Below are 14,294 nucleotides of genomic sequence, written 5' to 3'. Positions count from 1 at the left end.
TTTTCGTTTTCGCACTCGGCAAATCCGGTACTTGCTTTGCTACCCTCGGGCTGTCGGTCTTGGCTTATCGTAACATCGCGTCTTAAGAGATTCCTCTTTCGTATCTCTTTGAACCTTCTGTTGTACAATAATGATCAATAATAATCCACAAATGGGACCGCGGGCTAACCGCACACGACGGCGCACCAAAACGGAAGAGGTGTTTAGACTAGGACTTTGCGAAAGTTGTCGGATTTCTTCGCTTTAATCCACAGCCCTGTGATTGTTTTCATTTAGTATTTTGGTTGGAAATAAACTTCTATTGTTCTGGGTTGCATCATGAAATTTAGACTTCGTTAAGAATAACCAAAAATAACACCAAGTCTGCCGAAAAGTCCACAAGTTTACCAAATTAAAGTGAAACAGGGACGGAATTGTAAAATCTTGTTACTGTGAGTTCCACGCACAAACAAGCCAGCTTCCGTAAAAGAAACTGATGCTCTGTGACCTAAATATACACTCAGTCGTTAGCTTATTAGAGGCTCTCTCTGTGTTCTGTTGTAGTTCATACTCATTTCCATAAGCTTTTTTTTTTCTTTCCTTCTTCCGTACAAACTGCTCATATTTGGTATTGAATCACTTCTCTCGAAACAATTTTTTGCAATATAGTATGATAAGGACGTTTTCGTGGAAACTGTAATATCCTACGGGTATCAGTTCCCTGGTTCCCCCAACCCCTTAATCCGTGTATGTTCCCCCTGTTTCCCCATCCCTCGACGTACGCTGATGCTTCAAACCGCAAAGTGTGTAGTTCACTTTCCTATGTGTTCAATCTCCTGAAAGATTGCCTGTATAATGTATCCGGCAGTCAATTCCAAGCGAGACCATCCCCCAGGGCATTTGACCGCTACTGAGGCCCAGACAGCGAATTTGATTGAACAGAAGCCCGGACAGTCGGGTATTTGACCGTCGACAAAATGTGTCATAAACTATAAAACGCTATCGAGCTCAAGCTCGTGAAGTTAGTATTTGGTTACGATAACGTAAAGAAGTTTCAAGTCAAATGCCCGGGGGTTTGCCTGGGGGCCCATGATCTCACTTGGAATTGACTGATACATAAATTGTGAAAAACTGTAGACAACCTCTTAAGCACAGACTTAATAAAATGTTAAATAAACTACGTTAACTTAATAAACTGTAAACAATCACATTAGCACGGACTAAACATGTACCAATGGACTAAAACATTTTTTTACATAGAAAAATCTTTTTGGCCGGAAACCTAAGTTTGCCAGCGCGTGGGTTTAGATTACGCGTAAACTACTTACACCCGTGCCCCATTTCTTTGTTATATGTGTATACAATGCTGAAGGACGCATATTTTTTATTTTTAAGCCGGAAACTCGGCGGTTTTGCTAGAATTTTTTCATATTAAGAAATAATAATATGTTGTAATTTCGCATAGGATGTAACCCAATGAAAAAACAGACCAAATACATCGAACAGTTTTAGACTCTCAGTGGCGTTTAACCGGCTTAAAACTAGAAAAAAACAAATATTTATTTCTCCTTACTGGTAAATTCTTATTGGTGCGTTGCAGACATTACTTTTCATGTTAGTTCTGAGAATTTTCTTTCTTTGTTCCGAATCTTGTTCGTTCTCTGCGCTTCAGACATGGAACTGAAAAAATTCAGTCAAAGCACTAAAAAGGAAAATATCATTTGTCTTTCCGTTCACGCGGTTTTATTCTTTATATAGACTCTTTATAGCATAAAATAAAAAACACACCTATCTCCAAGAGGAAGCTGGTCGTTTGGATTCCATCGTCAACGATCAGTCCCAGTTCATCGCTCGCCTCGCCTTTGGTCACGTGTCGATACCGCATCCGGGAAGTTGTTACATCCTGGACACTGAAAGTATCAAGGTGCTGCATTTCCAGTTCGTCCTTGAGGAGAATGCCGTATCTGGGTACAGCGGTCACAGTGAAGGTTATTTCATCGTCCAGTGTATCTTCATCGAAAACCTTCAATTGTTCGCTTCCAAGAATCGCTTGGCTAAGTTCTGGTACTTCTAACGGTTGCACCACTGCACGAGGGGCTTGGTTATTGACTGGCTTCAGAACAATACGAAAGGCCTGATTTTTAATCGTATTGCCCGACAGGTCAGATACGGAAAACTCGAACTGGGCGTATCTAGTGCTAGTACCGAGTTCCAAGTCAGGAGATTTGAAGCTAATTTTCTTGTGTCGTACCTGTAGCTGGGTGAATCTTGGCACTTTTATCTTCATATCTGACAGAATGATTTCTCCTGCAAGCTCAGTTACGTTCGGATTCACGTCTATGAAGTGTGGTTCTTTCGAAATAAAAAACGTTAGCTCGTCATCTACAGAGTCTTTATCTGTGTAGTGAAGAACATCCTCGCTAAGCTCCACCAGTCCGTACTCGTCAGCGGTTATTTCCAGGGGACATCCGGGAAACAGAGATGGCGGCAGATCATCGACTCTGCGAATTGTAACTTGAAAAGTTTTTATTGGAGAAACGTTAGGGTTGTCTGCTTGATCAAACATGACAAAAGCTATTTCATCGCTGAAAACTTCTCCGCCGAGATGTCTATAGTAGAGCCTTCTGTTATTAATATCGGACTGAGAGAACTGTGTAACGTTCTGTTCATAAACACCATCTTCTTGTAAAACCCAGTTTTCGCCTCGTTCGGGCGGATCTCCCATTCGCAGACACAAAACGCCGACACTGTTTTCTTGAAATAGTGAAGAACCTGGATTTTCTTGGAAGTTAGGAAAGCTGATGACTTTGAACTGTATTTTACTGTCCTCTGAGTCAATATCAGTGGCGCTTAGCATGTACTGGTCGACAAGCGCAACCTCCCCCTCGTCCAATATTAGACCAGTGTTGTACACCAATGTTGGAGCCGTATCGTCCACAGGACCAATGGTGATTGGAAACAAGAACTTCACTTCGTGTTCGCCATCGGTCAGACGGAAGATGATATTATCACTGTAAGTATCAGAGTTGTCATGGTGATACGTGATGACAGGTATTTCCAGATCAGTCGCCATGAAGGTATCGATCTTATGTCCCATAATCCTAAGCTCGCCGTGCCGCAGACCGCCGATCACTTGAAGCCGGACATCATTGAAATTATCTTTATCAGCGATGGCCAGATTGGATTTTTCAGTGATAGCGCGAGATTGACCTTCAAACAAGCTCAGGCCGGCGTTTTTTGTGACCATAGGAGCGTCAATATTAGTCGGTTTTACCATAATAAGCAGTAAAATTTGTTCAGATTTCGCGCCCTCTGTGTCCACGGCTTCCAAAAGGGCTTGAAACATGCGCAGTTCGCTGGTCTGTGTGGCAGGCGGTCTGTACGCGATTTTAAACTGTTCGATATCTCTCTGATAGAAAGCTGTCAGCGGATGATAAGGGTCATCCGTGTTTACTAAGGAGCCCTCTCCTGATTGTAACGCTTGAGTGATATTAAAAATTATCTCGCCAGCATCGGTTTCCGTGTCAGAGGCGGCTAGGATATCAGAAGTTATCGGCGCGAACGTGTATTGGTTGACTTCAACGGTATGAGAAGCTTGAAAAGAAGCTACAGGTCGCTGGTTTGATCGAGCTTCTAAAATACGCACGATGATTTGAAAGTATTCCCTCTCGATTCGATGAGTGCTTTTATCGATAAGCTCTACGACCAGGGGAATAAAATCGCGATTAGAAGATGAAAGCTTTTTATGTTGATAGCGAATATTGGCCCGTAAGAACTCGCCACATTCGTACTGCGTCGAGCTGCTTTTGTCTTCTGTCACGTTAACAAGCTGTCCGTATCGCGGAATTATTCCACTGTTGAAGTTTAGAAGTGTCACGGTGCATATTTTGTTTGCGTCGTGTTTGAAGGCAAGCACGTCGTTGTTTATACTTGTGGATATGCCCCCGAGTTCAACCACGGTGATGGGTAGATTTTTGTTGACGATTTCCATGTCCGAGAACGCAACTGTCACACGAAGATTGAGTGGTATTAAACGACTCTGTGTGTCTGTGTCCGCGCGGATTTGTAGCTTAACGAAGTCTTGCATGAAAAACATGGACCCCAAGTGAGAATATTGGACTTCGCCGAGAGAAAAATCACACGGGAATGTGTCCGGGACCAAGAAGCCCACTCTCTGCGATAAGGGATCACTCCGTAACACAGAGACCTTACAAACGGCTCCTTCGGGAAAGTTGATTTTAAGATCGCGCACGGGATCTAGGAACACAGACCGGCCCAATTCCACGGTGATCGGCGATAGCTTTGCCACACGAAGAAATCCATGACAAGAAAACATAAGCTGGAGGAGGCAGGCAACACGCAACAGGCTTAATACTCCGTTCATTGTTTCCAATCCTTTGAGATGCTGAGATTCTCTCTAGTGGACGTGGTACAAATATGACCCGCTTGGCAGCCGCGAAAGCTGTGCTCCTCTCTTTAGCTTGGAACCACTCTGGTCAAATGCTTTCTACACGAGGTTAATGATGTTACCGGAAACCGACTCCGAACAAAAGTTTATTATATCTGCACATCAGCGCTCAAAAAGATTCAATTTACACCTTTATCTGACCGACCACAAATTGACACCGCTATTCGCTGTGCACTCGGTGCGTACGATATTTGCAAAATATTATGCAAACTTGCTCAGACCACCTGGATGCGGAATTTTATAGACCCACGCTTCAAGGTACTGCCCCGAGCTGTTATACCCACTGAATTCGGCTTAATGAACGGAAATGCTCTCGGGAAATATCAGATTCTAGCCGGGGTTAACTAATGTCTGGCAAAATTAACTGTCACGCTCTTATTAGCATTAAGGAGCTGTGAGAAACGATTTTTCAATTCTCATTGTGTTCGCGCCGTGTAGCAACAAGGAGCCAGTCAATTAGGCGACGATTAAATCCCTTCGATTCCTGAAATTTCTATTTTTCTTGTTCGGCGCCAACGCATGCTGGTAAAAATGAGAAACATCTGCTATAAGGCGCTTGAAGAGTTACGAAGCAGATAAGTTGCTTAAGCTCAGCTTATAAACACAATAAAAATAATATGATATTTTCCATTGTTTGCGGAGCTTTGTGTTGTTTTCAAGAGACAGGAAAACCCTCCCGTATATTAAGTAATTAATTTTCTGTCTCGCGCGCGAGGCAACAATTCCAAAGTGGTAGCGGATATACACTTCACTGACGCTATTTGTTTATCTTCACGTGGAAAACGCTGACTAAATTCTCGCATCTTTCATTCATTAACACCACGGGAAACTCGCTGTTTCAACACAGTTGAAAGAACAAAAACTCTCTAGGTTGTACAGTAACAAAACGTTCTGGAAACGCCCGCAAAACCACAGCTTTTTATCTTCTGAAACGAGGGTTGAATGCCATTTTTATTAGGTTCAAAGTTTAGTTTGTAAGCGAGCAATCTCGTACCTTCTCTTTTCAGGTCTTTCAGGTATTACAGATAAAACTCTACGCATTAGATGTCATCTATTGGTGGATTTTCGCTCAGTAGACAAGCTCATTAGCACTGCAGATTAGGTGAATAAGATTTATAGCAATAGAGTGTTTTACCTCGTTAATGTTGATAATAATGTGTGACTTAAATAGTTTTGACACAAATGAGGGGTGCGATCTGTGCCCAGCGGGATCGGAATAGGCGCGGACTACCGTCTGAAGCTTTACTGATGCTTCAAATTTTATCGCAATAAAATCCAGAGTTTTGAAAAGACGAGACATTTAGAAGTTTCCCGGCGAGAAAAGCAATTATTTGCATGCTGGGTTCAGCGGAAAAATCCGCAAGATTGCAACATAACTTTGATGTAACTGTTCTGAAAGATCAGTTACCTAAACAAACAAAGCGTTTTTGATTGACTACGCTAAAGCTTGCTGTTGCCCTATTCAATGCGTTGTTCTTTTTCAATCAATGAATCAAAGAGCTCATTGATAACATGATAAATATACGTCTGAGATAGACCTGCACGGAGTTTTGACTGTTTTTTATCACTTGTTACTTTAAAAATATCTCAGTATGAAAATTCTTCGTGTTGACACCAATCCTGCAGAACAGAGCGCCATGTCTACGTTCTCCAGGTGCAATAGCCCCATAAAGCACGTCATGTAGATAGCGTCCCTCTTACCAGAACACTCCATGCGATAATAGCGAAGAAAGTAAGCCCATAATCTGCGCTTTACCGAACAGAGCAGCTAGTTCTTAATCACATGCTTTTGCCCAACATCGATCGAGCAGATCTTAATGAATTGGCTAATTAGGCTGAAAGTTGCGAGGTTTTAAAGTGAAAACAGACATTAAGGTCACTGATCTCCCATTTGAAGGCGTTGTAAGGAATTTAATAAACGACACTAAATTCTCTGCAGAGAGCAGTTGTCGGCTTTTAGTTATTTTAATGATAAATTGCCTACAAGATGTCGATCAGCAGAAAAGGCAGAGTCTGAAAAAATGTCTACTAAAACTCGACCAGGAGTTAAAAATGGTAAAAAAAATTTAACCCAAGAGGGCGGGGATAGTTCCAGTCCATGCACTAATTCGCTAAACCTGACCTGCGATTGACCGATAACTAAGCAAACAACATCAACTAAGTACCATTTCAAAAATCTTTAGCTGTTTACAAAAGTTACAAAGCACCGGAAAAATAGTAAGATTGCGTGTCCGTGGAACACGAAAGCATTAACCTTTGAGAGTGCCTAGGTCACAATAAGCGTGGAAAAAAATGCCTTTCTACTTTAATTACAAACACAAAACGTTGCGGTTAAAACGAGGCACTCCCTCAGACCTTCTGTAATCTTTCAGATCTTTGACTGCAAAACGAGCAAAGAGGATTTCTTGAGAGTTATAAACTGCATTTTTGCGCTAGTTGACTGCTTTAAGCCGGACAAAATCATGTTACAACCCCAATGTTAGGAGATTTATAGCCCATATTAGTTCCACCTTATCCAATTTAATCATCTGTACTTAAACATTTCGGCTTTTTCTGTTAGTATTTTTACATGTTTTTATAACGTTTCTTTAATCGCCGGAATTTTTTGCCGAGTTTTCATTGCGTTTCAAGATTTTGCATTTCATACGGTGCTCCAAACCTCGCGTGACTTACCCAAGTGATTAAAGTGTGCATGAAACGTTTCTTTGTAGATTTTCACGTGTGGGTCAGTTACTGAGGTCACATTAGATAAAGTTAGTTCGTTTTACTCAGAATTAATCAAAACTGAGGTCCCTTAGGCCGCTTCATGTCACTCTATTGCCCAATTGCAAACTAGAGGGTAAAACTAGTGACTGCAATCAGCCGTTCCAAAGAAAATTTTAGACTGTTCATCCCCCAAAAAGTTTTCCTTCTTGGACCTTCATTTGTCCACTAAAAATATCACAATTAAAACTGTTTTTGTTGCCTGGGAGATTTCTCATAGAAGAACTGTAAAATACTTGTAAAACAAAAAGATAAGAAGCAGAGTATGAAATGAGTTCTATTTACTGTAAATTTACTGTTCTAAATATTGTAAAGTTTACTACAATATGCGTTCTGATCAGCTGTGCAGTAATCTTTGGACTTTTTTAGTTGTTTATTCTGTTGCTGATTAGATCTTTTTAGATCCAGAGTTACTGAGTTCAACAGGATCATTGTCTGCGGCTTTTGATCTTCTATTTTGCTAGAATCTTGGCTACTGCTTTAAAGAGGGGGGTGAATAGGAAAACGGATGGTCGGATTTTGACTATATTTTGGCCCGGATTTCGGATTCAGAGCATATTTTTAAGCGGATTCTCGGATCCTTCAATCAAATTTGGTCATTAAATTACAACGGATCGACGGATTTGGTCATTAAATTGTGACGGATCGGCGGATTTGCATACCCCTATTCACTCCCCTCTTTAAAGTAGCGCACTGGTTGACCAAAAGGGAGACGCGCGGTGGCCTAATGGTTAGCGCGCTGAACTCCGGATCAAGCAATCCGGGTTCGAGCCCTGGCCGGGGCCAATGTGTTGTGTTCTTAGGCAAGACATTTTGCGATGGACTAGCATCCTATTCAGGGGAGAGTAGATATATTCCTACTACAGAAACCGGGATACGCTCCGGCAGTATGGGCCGCATGGCTCGAGGCTTCCCTTACTGGCTGACCAAACTCGTCATTGTTACTCGTCGTTACTTCCAAATGTTGACAAGATTATTGTCTCCATAAGAAATCCGACTCCGTGCGACTTCTTGTTCTCCTCCTCTTACCCTACTCCCCCTTTTTCCCTCTTGCGCCCCGACCCTCTTAACACACCCTTCTTCTCGGCCATATGAAATGAATGAATGGAATACTTTATTAAAGTGTCTGAAGTATTTAGCTTTAAAAAAACTAATTGTGGACACTATTTACATTATTATATATCAAAGCTATTTAAAGTTAAAATATTTACACTTAAATTCTAAGAAGAAGAAAAAAGAACCGTACTACATAGATAAATAAATGAATAAATAAATAAATTACAATATAATATAAAATTTTATTATAAAAGTAGGTGAAATATAAAAACTGCAGTTAAGAGTTAAAAATTAAAAATTTAAAAATGTATATCGGCTAGCTAGCTGCATATGTCACATTTACACTCAGTTTGTATAAGACGTGTAAGGTCTTTTCTCCCAATACTGTTTTTAAAACTCGTGACATTAGGTTTTTCTCTATCACTGTGGTCTAGTTTGTTCCATAGATAAGGCCCGAAATATCGTAAAGAATACCCTTCTGAAAATTCAAAACGTCACTGTAATATATAGTTTACTATAAGAAAGAAAATCACTAAACAGACAGGAACTAGGACTGATAGGGTTCTTGGGAAAAATAAGATTTTCCAAGATGTGGCGCGTGAACAGCCCTTTTTATCCTACGGCTGAAAGAAAAAACACGCACAAACAAACAAGAAAGGAAATTTTGGCAATCAGATCGCGCTCCTGTGACATTTTTAACGGGCTGCCACCAGTTTTTTTGCTGACCGCCCTTTATTTTGACTTTGAAAAACATTATTTTTTCGACCTTCGCTGCCCACAATAATTAGAAGTTCAAATTGAAGTTCAACTTCAGAGTACCGGCGTGAAATCTTCATGGCACAATTCAAGAAAACGAAAATGACGTGGACTAGCGGAAAAGGCCTCATGGAGCTCGGAGGAAAACTCCGGAAGAGGAAAAGAATCATGATCCGCAGAACTCATGGCGTCGAATGACTAACTTTGATATCCATGCTGGTTTTAATTTTGTGACTCATACACCAAGTACGTATTGCGCAGACCCTCCACGAGAAACGCGAGCGACACGCGCGGGAAACGCGCTAGGGGAATGGAACAAAAACCGCGTGAAACCTTTTTCTCTCGCGTTTGTAGATTGATTCTCGCCATACAATCAATGGCGTAAAATAGGAGCTGCTATACCCTATACTTGTGTAACTTTCATTTGAAGCTTGCGTGCTTTGGGGATTATTAGCATAATTATAACAAGGTAATTACCGCTGCTATTTTCGGTTAGAAAAATATTCCTTTTGGCCGACCTATTCCACGTTCAGCTAGTAGCTATATTAAACGCGGCCGAGTTAATTGATACATTAAAACACATGCAAACATGCTTGTCACGTAGGCTACTGATCGCAAACACGAAAAGCTTCAATGCAAACATCATGTCTTCTGCGATTAACCTGGAGGTTAATAGTCATCTCTTTTTTTAATATAAATTTAATGGGATTCTGCGGGTGTACTGGTCAAGGGCTATTGATTAAGATCGATCACTTTTCCAATAAAATGTGCCTGTCATTTTCATTTGCATTCCAATGGGTTTTCCGGAGCGGAACGTTTGATCGAGAGGCACGTAAAAAAATTAGTTTGTATTATTCCAACCCCCGCTTTTCGATTTATTTGTCCGAAATCCGTGCCTAAACTAGCCTGCGAATAAAGCCGCCTCTCATTCACTCCCGCTACGTGCGAAACACGTAGAGCTTTGCGTTTCGCACGTAGTAAGAAAAGCGAATGAGAGGCGGCTGTATTCGCAGGCTATGCCTAAACCATCAAACAATTTCTGCAAGATCAAGCGTGGTCTAACGCTCCAAGCATTAAAAAATGTTATTTTTGAGAATTTTTAGGCACATCTTATGATAATTTTCCTAGTTGATTGTTGCCTATTTTCTCATCACTTTATCTTTTACAGTATATTTGATGATGTGAGGAGAAAAATGGCGTTGATCACACGTAACAGTTACACGGGCAATAGGGTTCCAAACAAAATGTTACGCTGTTTCTGGCGATGGGCAAGTGAAAAGACTAAATCGATTTGTTAATAGTTTAAGCGCTATTTAACAAAGTAAACTCTAAAATTGGAGGATTTTTTGATTAGCAATAAAGGCAGACTGATCCTTTTGGCAGGGAGAAGAAAAACAGAAACGACGTAGAAATAACAAAGTCGAATACACAGATTAAAATATACATATTGTGTTAGGTAATTAACGTTTTAAAGGAGGCTACAAAAAAGATGGGTTTTTTTTTTTCTGTAGGCCCGTAGAAGGTTTGTTTTGCAAATGTGTATGTTTTAACCTGTCTGTCAGTTACTGCGTTTTTACGATCTCGTTTATGTTTTTCTTCTATTTGCTGTAAGAATCAGTGTGCTCAAGACTATTTCAAGTATTCTACTGATCCTGATCTGGTTCTCTGTGGTTTTGCCTTCCTTAGAGTTTTTGAATACGGAATTTTTCCGGCGCGGAAATATGGTCCTTCATTCCCTGCTTGAATTTATTTGCTATTGATGATAAAGGGATTAAAACAATATACTCAGCACTGAGTCAGCAAAAAGAAATAGCTTACTTTCTTAATTCCATGCAATCTTTTTGTTCTTCACGTCCTCTAATACGCCTAAGAACCCTTCGTCGGCTTTTGAACAATACAAGAAAGCCGATTAGGTTATTTACAGCAAGCTAAAGCTCAGCAATGAATTAATGTAAGCTGGCTTGAAGGCGGTCGACTTTAATTTTTGTAATTAATTATCAAGGATGAATTCTATCTGCGGGAGTCTCTAAATAGAAGATTGAAACTTGGTCGTTTTTAATCCTGATTCAGCGTTTAACACTGCCCTGCATGTATTAAATAAATGCAATTGCCAAACATTTGTTAGGTCAATGAAAAAGTAAGTTATAATGGTATGTATCTCGCAGACGTTTTCGATTAATCTATAAATGTACGGAGCGACGGATGTGGCATTTAAAAATAGGTACTTGCAGAGATTATAAAGAATTCGGGAACCGCGTCCCGAAGACCCAAGTTTTGTCGGCTTCATTTTAGACCAAATCTACTTGAGTGCTTGCCGCGTTAAAGATGAGAGGCGCCATAAAATCGCGTTGTTAAAGCAAACAAAATCACTTAAAATAGAAAAGAAGTAATTGCCTCTAAAAACTTCTGCAAGAACTCTCTCGACTTTGAAGTTAAGCATTTAAGCTATTTATTGTATGCAAGCAGACCTCCTTGAAACTGATTGCTTGGGTAACTCGTATAACACCCAAGTTAAACACACATTGCATGTCTATTGCCCAATTTCTCTTATGTCAATAAACCAACACTGTATTACTACAGACTATATACAAATTCAAATTTTAGAGCCGTTATTTTCCTTAGAATATAGTACTGACCCCAAAGAAGACTAGCTCTGTTAGTTGAAATCTGGTCTAGCTCTGTCAGTCTGGTTTTATTAACACTTAAAGTGACGTCTGGTACGAGTATTTCTGAAACAAGAGATCCGGCAAGCCAAGTTGTTTTGTTCTTCATTGCGTGGTCCCATGCATCCAGACTGTTTTTGCAATTCTACGTAGCTCTCACAATTTCATGGTGTCGATCTAGTGAAGGGACCCCTCACCTTTTCGGCAAAAATGTGACGCCCGACTGGGGCGGGGAATTTTTAGCCAGACCCCTAACTCTTTTCTCCGGCCCCCACTTTTTTTCTCCGGGTCTGGATAAACAGGCATTTCAGCTGCCTGTTCTGAGGAGAGTTACGACGAGACTAGACTAACTCATAAGGCAGCTGATATTCAGCGACTATAGACAATATAGCCTCTTGAATTGTAGCACGGCGTATAGGCAGAATATGATAATTTTTCTCATTATTTCTTGTTTGCTTCACACTGCCATGGTATTGTAGAAAGAAATTAGATATATATCACGGCAAGAGAATTAATACAGTCAAAACATCGTAACTGTTATCCGGCTATGGAGAGCGGAAAATTAATTTATTTAAAAGTAGCTGCACACGTGGTATGCTGCAACAGTAGGCAAGAGAACTGACCAAATACAAACTTTAATTAGTTTAATTTCAACTTGGAATAGTGACTGAAGTCGAAAAGTAAATTCTTAAGTGGGATACAATTTTATATAATTATCTTCTCGGTTGAATTTGACTCAAGCCAAAACATCTATCTTTGCGGAAATTTCTTCTTACATAGATTTGTTTTGGTGTTGAAGAACAGGAAGGTTTTAAATATTTTCTCAGCATGTTCTCTAAATGGAAATAGCTTATGTACTTTACACTTTACCAACTCGAGATCTTCATCTCTAAGTTATTTATACGGTAAGTATTTTCTTAAAGTTTTATTAGTGGTAAGTATTTCCAAATTTTTTGATTATTATCTGTGGCTTGTTGTGACCAAAAGAACTCCTGATCTGCCCCTGAAGCCAACAATACAAGCTAAAATTGGCTTTTAGACTGTTCCCAGCATGTTGTCTAACCCAGGATTGGTAAAAGCCGGCTTTCAAGTCATCAACGACGACGTCTTTTAATTTGGCTTTTATTTTGTATTGTGTTGTCAGGTTGTTTTTTGTTGTTTTATATAATGCCAAACTATAATTAACTTAGAATTAGCAATGAAAACGCATAAAAAAGCTCAGGAATGAAGCCATCGTGATTTTTTAATCCTGGATTAACGTAAATTAGATTTCCAACAACCTTGCGGACGGCCACACCAACAAGTCGCCTTTCCAATTAGTTAATTAAATTTGCAGAATCTGCTCGTTATTTTAAGATATCCACTTTTGGGTACACATCTTAAATTTCGGTCGACACGCAGACCCAAAAAGGCCATAATCCTTGCAGACGTTTCCGCGCAATCCATGTACATTTTTATATGTTTCCCCCAATGTTGTGTCTAAGCAAAGACAAGGAAGTCTTTTTGCTACCATTGGGCGCTAAGATCGGTTAAAGCAAAGAGAATCGTAACCGTGAAGGAATTTTGAATACCCGGTCTAATTGGCAAACTTTATACGATTTTATCTCTCCGTTTACTGCGTAGTTTTTGTTTCGATTGAGACGATATATCAAACACTCGAGACTGTGTTTCATCGGCTTTCCAAACACCGTCGAATTTCGTCAAAAATAGTCCGCTGCGCGTTTTATTTTCAACTCTCTTCTCAGTGCTTGGATATCCCGATGAAACACTGTCGCTCGTGTTTGATATATTACTTAAAACAATAAATTAAAATCCAGAAAGACAAGAGGCGCCATAAAATCCAATAATGAAAGAATAAAAAGAAAATAAGAGATTCCCTTTGGTTTTTAAGAGCATTAACGGACGGAAACTTTAGACCTTAAATTTTAGCTGTATAAGAGACCTCCATGAAACTCGGCTTCGGTAACGCTTTTTAGAAGACCAAGTTCAAGATATTGATTTTTTTCTAAAAACAAAAACAAAAGTTATTTAGAAGCCCAAATTGTACCTGAAGGCAGTGTTCCCTGAAGGCGTTTTCTGTTACTGCCATTTATTGATACTGTAAAGAAAAAGATGTTGAGAATTAAAAGAATAAACAGAGATTTCCTGTAGAGCAGTAATCTCTAAGCAGATCCTACGAATAGCAGCATAATCGTTTGCGGTCCCTTCAGGCAGTTTAGTCTAACAGTGACAAATGACTCTCTAAATATGGGAGAAGAAGCAGGCCGCTAACAAAACAACTGGTTTACGTCAACAAGAAAGCGCTACTCGTACAAAAACCCAAGGTGGTGGCAATGTCGACGACTGGAGGTTGTACCAAGCCAAGAGTTTTTGCCCCTGCTATTCTGGAGTCAGCGGTATAATAGGCACATCACTTTCGGTTGGAGCCCGCCAAAAGCGCGCGTAAAGAGAAGGTGGAGTTTGAGGCAATGTCGAAAACTTCACGTTCATGGGAAGAGGAGAAGGAAAAAAGCTCATTCATCATTATTTATGTACAACTGATCTGTACAACTTTATTAAATCCTTGCTACACAAACACTGCATTTGCAACCTCCAGCAAAGGGTCAGCC

At 40.1% G+C, this 14,294-nt stretch overlaps 2 protein-coding genes across 2 annotated transcripts in view; one reads left to right on the top strand and one right to left on the bottom strand.

Annotated features, from left to right (window-relative positions):
- The window catches only part of LOC144654761 (cytosolic Fe-S cluster assembly factor Nubp2 homolog), a 98,995-nt gene that overhangs the window by 57,883 nt on the left and 26,818 nt on the right, over positions 1-14,294 (top strand). The window lies entirely within an intron of this gene.
- Positions 1,730-4,546, bottom strand: LOC144654167 (extracellular matrix protein 3-like). Its single transcript, XM_078514259.1, has one exon. It carries the CDS (start codon positions 4,361-4,363, stop codon positions 1,730-1,732), a length of 2,634 nt encoding a protein of 877 aa, XP_078370385.1. The 5' UTR covers positions 4,364-4,546.

Source organism: Oculina patagonica, chromosome 5 (assembly GCF_052425735.1).
Source record: "Oculina patagonica isolate OP01 chromosome 5, crgOcupat, whole genome shotgun sequence".
In the NCBI taxonomy this organism is placed as follows: domain Eukaryota; kingdom Metazoa; phylum Cnidaria; class Anthozoa; order Scleractinia; family Oculinidae; genus Oculina; species Oculina patagonica.
The sequence above is the reverse complement of the archived record's forward strand: the minus strand, read 5'-3'. Positions and strand labels throughout refer to the sequence as shown.

Coding starts and splice junctions, on each gene's coding strand:
- LOC144654167 (XM_078514259.1), bottom strand. CDS start 4,363: ATGAACGGAGTATTAAGCCTGTTGCGTGTTGCCTGCCTCCTCCAGCTT.